Below are 14,379 nucleotides of genomic sequence, written 5' to 3' on the forward strand. Positions count from 1 at the left end.
TCACTGTAAATTGTGTATTATAACATATAATCTACCCCCCTATTGTAAAATATAAAGATATAACACAAGTCACCATGACATGTATAAAAGCACTCAGTTGTGGGCCTTGTTTAAAATGAAAGGGCACCTGCTGACCAAAACAATTACTTCAAAGTTGCAAGCTAATAGAGCTTGGGCATAACCGTAGTTTAAAAAAATTTTTTTTAGCCCTGCTAGCGCTAGGACACCTGCAACAGAGGGAGCTTCTGGTGTGAGCAGCCATGCCTTGCATAGCACATACGCAATTTCTGACTCATGAGCATAATGATCAAGTTGCGGCATTCACTCGTCATGTGCATGGGTGTGCCCCAATATGGTTGCTTGAGCTCCCTCCAGGTAAGGGTGACCTAGTGCTGGCAGGGCCAATAAAAAAAACTACTGCTACCCCCAACCGGAGTGCCGGCTCTATAAGCCCACACCTTTGGTATTACTTAATAAATCTGTCCCTCTGTATTATAGTACAGGTATGGGACCTGTTATCTGTATCTAGGTCCTGAACATTCTGGGTAACAGATCTTTCCGTAATTTGGATCTTCATACCTTACTTCTACTAGAAAATCATGTAAAAATTAAGGGGCAGAATTATCAAGGGTCGAAGTGAAAATTCGAAGTAAAAAGATTTGAATTTTGAGCTATTTTTGTGTACTTCGACTATCGAACAGGCCAAAAATTAGATTAAAATTTGAAAAAAAATTAGACTATTCGAAATTTATCATGTATGGTCTCTTTAAAACTTCCCCATCTAAAACCTGCCGAATTGCTGTTTTAGCCTATGGGGAGAACCTAGAACCTATTTGGAGACATTTGGTGGACTTTGAAAAACTGAAGTTTTTTGGGGCAAATACTTTGTTTCGAATACAGCCTATCCACCCGAAGTTAAAAACTTAAGATGTTTTTAATAAATTTCAATTGGTCTTTTTTTTTTAAATCAAATTTAAAAAAAAACAAAAAAACTCCCATTACTTCGAAATCCAACCCTCGATAAATCTGCCCCTAAATGAACTCAATAGGCTGGCTTTGTTTCCAATAAGGATTAATTATATCTTAAGCTGGCCATAGATGTAAAGATTTTTAAAAGATCCAATCTATGAGACCACGATTATCTCAATATGATCATTTAAATGTACAATGTGTCCATCAACTAAAAAGACCATTTCAGGCGATATTGCCAGCAAAATTGAAGAGTAGCTGCCTGCTTGGCCCTGAAGACATAGATAGATTCCACTGGGACCGATAAAGGTTTTTAAACCTGGCCGATCAATTTTCTGACAGATGTCGGACGAAAAATCGTAAGATGTATGATCGTTCGAATCCCACTAACCGCACAATAATTTGACGAATTGGCCGGACTGCGCTGAAATCGGTCGTTCACCAAAGAATAATTGTCGTGTCTATGGGGACCTTTAGTTTGGATCAAGTTCAAGCTACTGTTTTATTACTACAGAGAAAATTTAAAAATTTTGGATTCTATAGGAGGCCTTTCCATAATTCGAAGCTTTCTGGCTAACGGGTTTCAGGAAAATGGATCCTACACTTGTGTATACTTTTATACAGATGTTTTTATTCAGTTATGGATGCATTTTTTAAGATCTCAGATTCAATAGCTGTATTTGTTGGGATTACTTAATGGATATCTATAAATAACATTGGATTCAGAATCAGACACCACAAAATAAGGAATAAAAAATGACATTTATTAGAAACCATCACACAGTAATGAACATAGACAAGTTATTATGTCTTGAATCTTTGGGGAAATATTCTCATTTATTAAATGAGTGGTTTGTTTACAGAGGGAAATGTTTAAATCTCTAATAGTTGACACCAATACATAAATCCTGCATCAGTTTGGAAGAGAGACAACAGCTGGAAAGATGTTGGCTGGATTTACCTGAAAAAGGATTTACCTTTGCAGTATTGCCGTGGGTAAAGGAAAAAGGACATTTTGTATATAATTTATATTATGCACATTTTTATAAGAGGTGATCAAGCTCCTTTGACTACATGTACAGCACAACGATGAAGTGGAGCTGGTTACCAGATTTTTCATCTTCTGGCATTACTTCTGAGTGCTGGAGACTTTTTATTGCACCCGAGCCAAGTCTACTGCAAATATAGGCCCAAATTGAATCTGATGAGTGAGCTCATGTCAATAGACCGAATCAGACAATGCACCATGTCTCTTAAACTGTTGGATCCAAATTCCATTTGACATCAGGATTTATGCCTTGATACTATATTAGAAAATTGGTAGTGATATGTGCACATACATACAAGTTATCGGTTTCTCACAAAGGGATACTAATGACAACCAAACCAGTGCACTCATATTTAATGCAGAATGACTAAAACATTTTCCATTTTTCTCTGTAACGAGGGGCGGGAGCCACAGACCTCACATTTATATATTTATATATATTATATATTGAAACTATATTCCCTAGATGTGTGTCTCGGTATTTGATGTGCTGTGTCCTGAACTCTTTCTTCTCATCCCAGTCACCAAGAATTTCAGGGGGATTATTTTAGATTATCTTACCCTGTGTACAAAAAGGAGAAAAAAAAAATCTAGTTTACAATAACAAACAACAAAAGAAAAATGAAAAAAATTCACTGTATGGAGGAATAAAAACAGGTATACAGGTAACCATGTATTAATGGGTTATATCACCCATATGAAAAATTAACATTCCCAAATCCAAAATATACTATATAAGGAAGACTCAGAAAAAACAATGCTGATCGTGCACAAGATATCTATATGTTCTCTTTGTTTAAAAACTCAAAAAAATCAGAAATTATTACGTTTGAGAAATACAGTGATGCTAGAAAGTTTGTGACCCCTTTAAAATGTTTTATATTTTTAGATGAATGTGACCTAAAACATCATCTGATATTCAAACAAGTAATAGTAGATGAAGAAAACCTAGTTAAACAAAAGTGGTTATATTTGGTCATGTATTTATTGAAAAAAAAATGATCCAATAACTTTTCTGCAAGTGAATTGGTATTCAATAACTTCCGCTCAGTATTTGGTGCTACTCACTTGTGCAGCAATAACTGAAACTAAACATTTGTGGTAACTGTTGATCAGTCCTGCACATCAACTGGGAGAAATTTTAGCCCATTGCTCAGTACAGAACAGCTTTAGCTCTTGGATGTTGGTGCCTATCCTCACATGAATCATTTGCTTTAGGTCTTTCCATGACATTTCAGTTGGATTAAGGTCAGGACTCTGACTTGGCCATTCCAGAACATTCACTTTATTCTTCTTTAACCATTCTTTGGTAGAACAACATGAGTGTTTAGGATCATTGTCTTGCTGCAGATCCACTGTCTCTTGAGATTCATTTCATGGACAGATGTCTTGATATTTTCCTTTAGAATCATCTGGTATAGTTCAGAATTCATTGTTCCATAAATAATGGCAGACCCAGATGCAGCAAAACAGGCCCAAACCAGAACACTCCCACCATCATGTTTCACAGATGGGATAAGGTTCTTACGTTGGAATGCAGTGTTTTTCTTTCTCCAAATGCAAAACTCCTTATTTAAGTCAAAAAGTTCTATTTTGGGTCCACAAAACCTTTTACCAGTATCCTTCTGGTTTGTCCACATATTTTGCAAACTGTAGATGGTCAGCAATATTTTTTTTTTCTCCTTGCTACCCTGCCATAAACACCATTGATGTTCAGTGTTCTGATGGTGGACTCATGAACATCAACATTCACCAATGTGAAACAGGCCTTCGGTTGCTTAGAAGTTACTCTGGGTTCTCTCAGACTATTTAGACGCCTTGAAGGTGGAGTTATCTTTGATGGTCAACCAGTTCTGGGAAGGGTAACAACGATCTTGAATGTCCTCCATGTGTAAACAATCTGTCTGACTGCTGGTTGGTGGTGTCCAAACTTTTTAGATAACGCTTTTTCTGAGGTCCTCAGACACAAATGTGTTGCATGTGTGATCAGGCTTTGCTGGATCCCCCTTCTTTAAACATAAATAAAACAGAGTCTCTCACTCACACCTGATTGTCATTCCATTAACTGAAAACATCAGACTATGATTTCACCTTCCAATTATATGATAATTTTAAGGATTCACTTACTTTTGCCCCATGCAGAAAGGTTATTGGATCACTTTTTTCAATAAATACATGACCAAATATGATCATTTGTTTTAATAAGTTTTTTTTCGTCTACTTTAATTAAGGACTTGTTTGATAATCAGATGACGATTTAGGTAACATCATATATACCACTGTATATAATATAGCAAGGGACAAATACTCTCTCACATCACAGTACTAAAAATCTGTATTTATAAAATGGACAGAAATGAATATGGTCCCTAAACGTTGTTTTAAGTTAATTTATTGAACCTTTGCCTTAAGCTGGCCATAGACGCAAAGATCCGATCGTACGAATCAACGTACGATCGGACTTTCCCCATCTCCCGACCCTCCACTAACAATTCAGATCAAAGTCTTTACCATTCCGATCAAATAAGAACAGATCACCCTATGTTCTGCCCCTGACAGCAATCGTACGATACTTATGTCTGACAACACTAGTGACAGTCTCCCACTGAAAATCGTACGATCGGCAATACACGCAGAGATATTATCGGCAGGCGACAGAAATTTTCTAACCTGTCCGATCGACCAAACGACCGATCTCCGACGGACGAAAAATGTCGGGACTCTCCACACATGGTCCGAAAATCGTACGAATCCACGATTCGTACGATCGGATCTTTGCGTCTATGGCCAGCTTTAGTCTTTTCCTCGGTTCATGCAGTTGTGTGTTTTTGTTACAAACGGCTTTGTGGTTGCGTTTTGTGAAAAAATGTTTTGATAAATGTTTAGAGCAACTTGTTTGATAGTGAACAAATCATACTACAGTAGAATCCCAAGTTTAGTTTTACAAGGTTAAACATTTGCAAAAACTTTGAAATTCTGGTTAGAAATATGAATTTTGGAATTTGAATGAACACAAGTGTAAAAGAACTGCATGTGCTGAGTAATCAAATGAATTGTGAAATGTTCTTACGATTCCTTAGCAAATTTACTTGTTTAGACTACTAATTAAAGTGTTTAGTTACTAATAGTTACTAATTAAGGTATATAATAACCTGGATTTATGAAAACCTCCCTACAGATCGGATTTCTGCATTAAATCATAAATGATTACCTAAAGAAAAAATCTATTCTATGTATAGTAAAGTAGAATTGCTGCTTGTCCTTTTAAGCATTTTTGCAATTTACATTCATTTTATTCAATAGAATAAATGTGTAAAGTGAGCAGCCCTTGCTGTTTAGTCCCAAGAGCCAGGCAAAATTGCAGAATTTTCATTTACTTAAGCAGAAATCCTCACCAGGGGGATCAATTCTATTAATCTTTCACACGGAATACCAGAATGAACAGGGATATGTCAAGAGATGCTTTTTGTGTAAGTAAAATATGCTTTTGCAATTCTGCCAAGCCCTTACCTGGGCCATAGAGTATGCATTTATCAGCAATGTAAAAACTACAAACGAAATTGCAATTTGCCATTTTAAAGCTCTCTCCTGCTTTTTCTCATGCCTCTCATTCAAAATTCCAGGTCTCAGACTGTGCAGAGCCCAAAAGGTAATTTTGATGAACATATAATTTTACTCCATTTACTTAATTTCATTTAACCTGAATTATTTATAATGCCATGTATTACAGTAATATAGTAACATGTAGAAAGAACATGTTATCTCTGTCAATTTTACTCCATGCTAAATGCATCTTTAGAACAGCAGTTTCAGGACAACTATTTTCCAGCTTCTGCAATTCAACATTACATCAGGACTCTATAAGGTGTTAAAGGAATACCAACACACCAATCTGGTAAACATTTTGTATGTAATCCACAGAACCTGTTTTTTTAGGAATAACACATGAACAACATGTTTCTCTGTCGTCTTAGGGGGACACAGGGACGATGGGGTTAAGCTCCACCCTCCAGGAGGCAGGACACTTGAATAAAAATTAAGGGGCGTGCCCTGTTGGGCTTAACCCCGCACACCGTGCTCTAGCAGTATCAGCAGCGACCTTGCGACTACAGTGGAGTTCAGTTTCCCCCACATGGCCGATTTTTACTTAAGGCCAGGTCGGAAGACAAAGCTAGGAAGGTTCAGTATCCAAACCATTCTGATACTCGGGAATTCCAGTGGGCCTTCATATGGTAGAGACTTCAAATTACAACCCGACCATCAGATGCTAATTCTATGACTAGAATCAACACAATCACACAGTCCTTATGTCTCCCACGGGGCAAGCAGGACAAGGTCAGAGGTCAAATCCGTTCACTGTTGTCCAATCAGAGACCAAAAAGTCTCTTAGCGATGAGAGAGCTGGGGCCAATGGTCCCGGCCAGTGAAGTGTCACATCGCATAGATACACTTGCGGCCATTCAGGCGAGTTGAGTCCGTAGGAAAGGGGATTCTCTGTCCAGAATCATCAACTTGTTTTGACAAGAAAAGATATCCAGTGGTGGTTACAGCCGAACAACCTAACCATACAGCAGTCACGGGAGACTCCGAATTGGAATGTGTTACCCACACATGCCAGTCTGCAAGGCTGGAATGCATCATAGAACAACCTGTCTGCACAAGGAGTTCATACCGACGATCAACATCTTGATGTTACGAGTTAAAAATAGCACTAAACAGATGGGCACATCTTATACAAGCAAAGCTGGTGCAGGTCTAGAGTGAAGACGAGTCCACAGTAGCTTAGATAAATCCGCAGGGAGGAACGCACAGCTGAGCAGCTCTAGCAGAAGTTTGACAAATCCTGAGATTGGTCGCCAGACAGCCTTGTAAGACTATTAGCCATACACCTACCTAGAATGCCCAAGACTAAAGCTAACTTCCTCCGACATAACCAGGTGTGCTGGGTGAAGCTCCACTTCACCCAGAGGCATTCACGGAACTTGTGAATATTTGGGGACAATCACAATAGATCTAATGGCTTACAGTACCAACAGACAACTTTCAAGATTCTCACTTGCTATCAAGACACACTGACAACGAGAGTGGACGCCACGACTCAGTGCTGTTAGTTCGATCTATCGTACACTTCCCTGTTCTCCCTATGCTCCTCGGGTCCTCTAGAAATTCAGACAGGTATCACCACGGAGTTTTTTGTGGTAGGTCCTTACTGGCCTCGGACGATATGAGTTGCGAACTTGCAGGAGAGGTGGTTGGTACAACCTATCTGACGAGAGGGCAGCCCAGAGCTTCTGCGACAAGGCACAAAATGTATCTCAGTCCGGGTCTAGTCACGTTGACGGAATGGCTGTTGAGTCGCCCACCTGGTAAAGGCATGGGCGAGCGGTGGAAGTTATATCTGGAGTGATCAAGGCACACTAATCAACTCCTCGAGATCCTAGTACATGTGGCACTCATACTTAAACTGGTGTAAGAAGGCTGATCTTCCTGGAACATGACATTCCAAGGATATCATCATTTTGCAGAGGAGTCTACAGCTAGCTCTCTGAAGGTACGGTGTCTGGGCTATCTTTATGTTCCAGCATCAGTTAGCGGTGGAAGAAATTGTGCATTTTTGCATGCAGTAGCACACACAGCTCCGTCCCTTTCGCCCACCGGTCGCAGGTTGGGATTTTAATTGGTACTCGAGGCTTACTGGAACCAGCATTTAGTCTCTGAACTCAATCTTTTAAATTGGCTCATCTTCAAGGTGGCATTTCTGATGGCATTTCACCAACCATGAGAGTGTATATATGAGCTGAGGGCACAATTCTGTAATCCAGCTTCTCCGGTTTTCACGAAGATAAGGCTTAGTACGTACAGTTCCTTCATTATACCAAGGTAGTTCCTCCTTCATTAAATCAGGAGATTTTAGTACCGTCGTCGCTCCCAGCTCCTACTGACAACGTAGTCAGAGCACTCCGTGGGTGCATGAATTAGTCAAATTCTTACACCGTTCGCAAACTCGCATCATACCAGCGGGACTTGAAGAGGTCAGGCAACTTCCAAGATCCCATTGCCAAGTTCATCAGATTAACGCTCTATCAAGCATATCATACAAGTAAGGTCACCACTAGAAGGTATCCGAGCCCGCTATATTAGAGCAGTGGGAACTTCTTAGGCGTGGTGTATCTGTGACTCACTGGGCCACATCTGCAAGACAGCCACTTATTTCGGTGCATACATTAAAAATTACAGACTCAACACTCTTTCCTCAGCCAAGGCCTACCTTGGTCAAGAGTGTTTTCAGTTTTCACACCAATATGTCTAAGCTCGTTCCCACCCTGCTGTTCCGGGAATGCTTTGTTAAGTCCCCATCGTCCGTGTCCCCCTAAGACGACAGAGAAAACAGGATTTTTGATACTCACCGTTAAATCCGTTTCTCTGTAGTCGAAAGGGGGACACAGGGCTTCCCGCCCATTAGGACGAGCTTAACCATGTTTCGTTCCAGGATAGTCCCTGGTTTACCTTGGCTTGCGTTTAGTTATGGTTATGTTCATATTGTTCTGGTTGCAAAGTCTTTGGGACAAACTGAAGACTAGAGCACGGTGTGCGGGGTTAAGCCCAACAGGGCACGCCCCTTAATTTTTATTCAAGTGTCCTGCCTCCTGGAGGGTGGAGCTTAACCCCATCGTCCGTGTCCCCCTTTCGACTACAGAGAAACTGATTTAACGGTGAGTATCAAAAATCCTGTTTTTTTTTAAGATGTACGACTTTTTTTAAGCCCAACTCACTCTTATAAAGTTAGGTAGCTGCCTGCATTCCTCTACACAAACTGGCTGGCTTAGCATCCACACTGAATGAAGAGTGAAGGAAATTGAAGACTCTATGGCCAAAGATCATGCATAGCAGAAAAAAGAAATGTCATCCTTAGGAATGATGTCCTCATACAAATAATTCCAACTGCATCAGTATCCCTATCTTCATGCATAAAACATCACTCTACATACAGGATCTGTTTAATTTAACATTTCAAAGAAGTCAAACTTTTTGTTTCACTCTTACAAAAGAAACCTTGGTCTTCTTGCAATCATCTTCAGCCAAACTGCATCTAAAACACAAAGAAACAAGTAAACCAGCAACTTTATCCTTATAAATAGAAACAGAGAATTTAACATTTTGCAAAGATTTGTAGCTTTTTCTTGTCTGAGCAGATGCTGAGACGTGGTTCCATCCAAGCATCCAAAAACTCTAATCTTAAATAACCTGCAATGCTCACTACTATCAAATGTGACTCACTATAACAAAATTTGCCCTTCGGAATGTAAGAAATATATACATAAGTTGGGCACTCAACAAAAAAAACAAAAAAAAAACAACACCTTTCACAAAATGGATTAATCCCTTTTCATTTGCTGAGAATAACAGAAATGGTGCCAAAGGAGACCTACATCATTTCTATCCATACTTTTGTATCGATTTTTTTTTAACCAGAATATGTGCCTTATAACTAATAAACAGTTTTTCCTTTTAAAAATATAACTGTGGGTAAATCCATTTTGTCTGAATAGTTTTGCTATATGCTTATCTACACATGCTGTCGGAAATGACCTTGTGAGGAAGGTGATGCTGGGGTCTCAGCAAATCAGACGCTGGGAGGCCTGTGTCTTGCTTTCCTTTATTTCCTTTCAGCACCATCAAGAGGAAAAGTGAGAAAACAGCACAAATATTAGTCAACGCCACATCATCAGAAAGTTTTACATTACTCTGAATATGAGCACGGGTATTGTATTATCCATTAGAGATGTAGTAATGGGCAAACCTGCACAGGCTAAGGGGATGAAAAGGGGAACATATATAAAACCATATAGGTGTTCTGGCCTAATTTAGATATCCAAGGTCTGGTAAGATTCTAAAAATGATCTTCTGTGGGAAAAATGTTTGCAAGGAATATAGATCCCTAGTTGGATATCCACAATATCCACTTGTGTAGGGAAACAAATCAAATGAAAGCTCTTAAAAATGGCTACTTGTTCACAAAAGACTTTATTAGCTAATGATGCATACTGAAACATACAGATAGCTGCATGGGCCATTGAACATGCAGAAAAACAATCTTCACTTTACAATAAGTGAAAGTCGGTTTATGCAAAAGAACAATTTAAAGACTGATTTTGTTATTCAAAGAAAAGTTTCATTTACAAAAGAAATAAAAAGGTAAAGAAGCAATTACCGCTTTTAAAAAGCAGCTGCTTTTGTTCAAGAGTGAAGAGTTTATGCCTGTATTGAAAGACAACATGATCACAAGTAATGAAAACAGAGAAAAGTTAACATTTTAACCAGAAACTTAAGTCAGTGCCAGAGAGAATCGCCATGAACATAAAAAGGGAGCCCCCCATGGCACAGACTGAAATAACACAAATGCACATTTTAACGCATATATTTTGGTTTTTTACAATGTTAAACATTTAAACCTTTTCCCCATGTTTGATTTTGAATGTAACATTTGTGGGTTGTTAGAATACATGAAATAAATGCTTGATATGAAGAAAACAGATTAAAAAAAAAGAAAAATACAAAATTTACTTAGACAGTACACTGAAGGTGCTTTATCCATCAAGTGTGCAAACTCCATGGTAACAGTATTGGAGAGAAAGTGTTGCAACTGCTGCTATTTATACAGTCCAAATCAAAAGCAACAATGAAATTACAACAAGTCACTTGTGAAACATGAGGGGGTTAAATCTGCTACTATAAATCAAATTATCATTTGTCTTCTGACCAAAGAAATATCTATTTATATAATATACAAACACAGACGTTTAAAATTACCAGTGATGCTGATGGTTTAGCTTACCTTCAGTGTACTGAAAGTTGTACACAACCTGCTTTAAAAGAGGAGACCATCCCTGGAGGCAGGCTCATGAAGGAATAGGCCCCCCTTCGGCACTGACTAGACCAAGGGCATGGTGCAGAGGCCTGCGCACACAACCTAGGGAAATGTGAATATAAACAGCATTTATGCTGGTCATGTTTTCTCAAGTACAAAAAGACAACTGTAATAAAAATAACAGATATGAGCCATGACTGCTAAAAATAAAATATTAACATCCAAGCATTAAATCCCAACACTGTGTAACTGACAGCAGACTGCATTAGCACTGCAGTAATAACTTTTCAATTTACAGTCAGTTTGATAGTGGAAACATTGTGCAGATATATCATTTACTCAAACAACTCTGAAAAAAAGAACCCAAAACCTTCCTTGTTATTTAAACATGTCATGCCTTTTCAGCTTTGCAGGAGAAATATTTATAGATTTATATACATTAATAAGTTGCTGGAAAAGGTCTTCAGTCCTGGCTGGAGATAGATAAACCATATGGAACAGTTAGATTTTTTCCTGGATGAATGGGTGTTGAAGAGCTTGATTGATGCTTATCCGTTTAGCTGGATCCAGCATTAGAATCTGATCCAGCAAGTCCTTAATTTGATGAACTTTTTTACGCTGATCTTCTGGAAGTCTCTGACAGCCTATTAAGTCTGTCAACAGATCCTTTGTTGGGTTAATAGTGCTCATAACAGTAACTTTCTCCTGCGGGTTTAGAAAACAAAAAAAAGTGATTGGAATTCATAGCACTGAAAAATAAACAGTTCTATAACAATTGAAGGACAAGGAACATCATGAAGCTTGGGGTGGGTTACTTGTAGCTATCCTATCTATAGTCAGGTGATCCCACTGGTGTCTAATAAAAGGGCAGCAAAGTTTGGGAGTTTTACTTTGAAAGCAGCAAGTAAGCTGAGGTTAAAACTTAGTCCCTGTGTAAAATGTATAATGAAGCAATAGAATTCTTAATGAATCAGATGAAAATTGGATGACTTTGACATAGTTGGCCAGCTTAAATATATAGCAATATAATGACAAACAATCCCTGTTTTGTTTAAGGGGTAAGGCATTTTTCAGTAGCAGTATGCACAAAATGTCTTAAATATATTGATAATGAGTTGAGAGCAGAGGACTCTTGTATTTGTCAATATGTATTTTGTGGTCACAGCCTCATTGCACCCCCGCCTAATGGTTTTAAAAATTAGTGGTGAGCACAACTTTCCCTTTTTTGTTATAATTTACTTTGTAAGACACCCCCTAACCACAGTAATTAACCCCGAAGTTCCTCTCTTTATAGAAAATGTTGTTTAAGTTTAACTTCTCCACTTAAAAAAATAAATAAATAAAAACACACTGCCTGGGCCTGTGCATTTTTAGTTAGTGACTTGGGAATGCCTTACAAACAGGCAACCCCCAAAGTTAAATCTTGTCTGTAACCAAGTTATGTGTCTAAAAGTGGCCCTAAAAAGGGGGTCGTGAAACGATAAAGCTTGAAGACCACTGGTAGTGACACACACATGAACTAAGCACAATTTAGCAGCAACATTTTTAAATAAAAGCCTTTTAAGTATGTTTTGAAGTTGATTAAAGCTCTGTGTTTTCCTTTACACCATGATTATACATCACCACAGAACACCTTTCGTTAAAGTCAAAGGGACATATTTTAGGCAGATCCTGGCATATGTTGCTCATATGTTGCTTAAAAGTTTCCAAACATTGCTTTTTACCCCAGAAATTTACACAGAGCTAGTCAATTGCCAAAAATGAATACACAGCTTAATAAATATAACGGATTTTAAATGGTGATGCTGGCATTCAGATGGTAATACTTTTTTTTTTTTTTTTTTTTAAAACAGCTTTATAAAAGAGCAGAAAGAAGAAATTAATAGAAAACATTTCAGTTTTACATGTTACAGCCTACAGCTGTTGTATGTGGTAAACTGATTAACAAATCTTCAGAGATAGGCTTCTTCCATCTTCTCTGAAGATTTGTTCTATGACTAGTGAGTGTTATGAAAAGAGCACGTTGTGGAGCCAGTCTACTAATTGCTAGCTGAACTGGAAAACTGTATATAAACAAATGTACAATTCATGTTTAGTCTGCAAATTAATCATATAATCATGCTGTATTAATTGAACGTGTAATATGTGCAGAAAAGAAAAAGGCATACCCTTTCTGTCACTTTATCGACTTCAATGTACATAAAGTTGAGATTTGCATCAAAGTGCTGGTCCTTAAAAACACCTTTCCGAATCATCTGCAAAGGAAAATCAAAGCATTGCATCAAGCACTGTGTAGAAGGTATGCAAAGATCTAATCATTTAATGCAGAGGCATCTCCACTGTAGTACATTAGTCTATCTTGCATATAAATTATCTCAATTTGTTAGACTAAATGGATTTTGAAGGAAAGTAGATGGTGACAGATCATCACAGCAAAACATTTCTTTTAAAGAGACTCACCAAGTATATGAGGAGGCCCAAGTGCTCTGCCCCAAACCTTCAGCAAAAGGGAGTGGACATCACCGTATTGTATGTAGGTTAGGCACTCACAGAGCAAATCTCCAGGCAGTAGTAGTAAAAAGGTCTTTATTGAGGTACAAGTATGGATTACTGCCTTACACGTTTCGTGTTCTGACAACACTTAATCATAGGCTAATGGTCAGTTAAGCAAACAAGATATTTAAACTCGTATCCACCAAATCACATTCGTACTTGAATTAACTAATCAGAGGGTATTACAAAAATCTTACCAATCAAAACGGTCTGTTATTTAAAACAGGGGGAGGGGAAAGTGGAAGACAAAACTGGCCTACTATGATGGTGGCCATTGTGTGGTGACACAATAAACAGCATAATTGCAGTTAACCTGCTGTCGTGAATGATTCCCATACTTCACAATACATTGGATATATACAGGGTGCCGGGGACGGAGCATCCAGGGAACCATCACAAGAAGTAAGGCACAATCACTAATCAGTGTAAAACCCTCTGTTATATACTATGATGGTGTGTGTGTGTGTCACATGACACACTCCTAGTGACCAGCTTTGTACTCCCTCTGTGAGGTAAATCTTCATCAAAAACAACTTTATTAATAGTGTCACAATCGAACCAAAACAAAATAAAGTTAAAACCAAAGTATTTTTTAGTCTGTTATCTATTACAAGATTATAATCTTATGGTGAGAATATTTAAAGATTTGTTTACAATTTAACTGCACATATAGGCCAATTGCTGAAAAATTTATTGAAAAATAGCATATGTCATTCTCATTCATCCCCTTCGGGAATCTTGTGCCCAGAATAAAGATCCACTTTGTTTATTGATGTAACATTTTTTTTTTAGTTAGGTCTACACCTCTCTTACGCAGAAAAACCCTTTCAATGCTTTTTAAAGAAAACCTCTTCTAAGCACTTCTATTAACAGATTTACCCTTGCACAATTTTATTATTCAAACTATTTTTTAAGTGAATACCATTTGAAGACATGCCAT

General features: G+C 38.0%; 1 protein-coding gene across 10 annotated transcripts in view; it reads right to left on the reverse strand.

The window, feature by feature from the left end:
• Nucleotides 1–1,712: 1,712 nt before the first annotated feature.
• The window catches only part of prpf4b.S (pre-mRNA processing factor 4B S homeolog), a 31,643-nt gene continuing 18,976 nt past the window's right edge, over nucleotides 1,713–14,379 (reverse strand). The window contains exons 14-19 of one of the 10 annotated variants that reach the window (XR_001936254.2): nucleotides 13,055–13,141; nucleotides 11,325–11,591; nucleotides 10,854–10,988; nucleotides 10,230–10,276; nucleotides 9,062–9,681; nucleotides 1,713–2,579 (exon numbers count right to left, since the gene is read on the reverse strand). Coding sequence is in view for 1 of the 10 variants with exons in the window: in NM_001094845.1 (NP_001088314.1) it covers nucleotides 11,388–11,591; nucleotides 13,055–13,141 (291 nt within the window). In the remaining 9 variants the exon portion in view is untranslated. 10 annotated transcript variants of the gene reach the window in all.

This window comes from Xenopus laevis, chromosome 6S, assembly GCF_017654675.1.
Source record: "Xenopus laevis strain J_2021 chromosome 6S, Xenopus_laevis_v10.1, whole genome shotgun sequence".
In the NCBI taxonomy this organism is placed as follows: Eukaryota; Metazoa; Chordata; class Amphibia; order Anura; family Pipidae; genus Xenopus; species Xenopus laevis.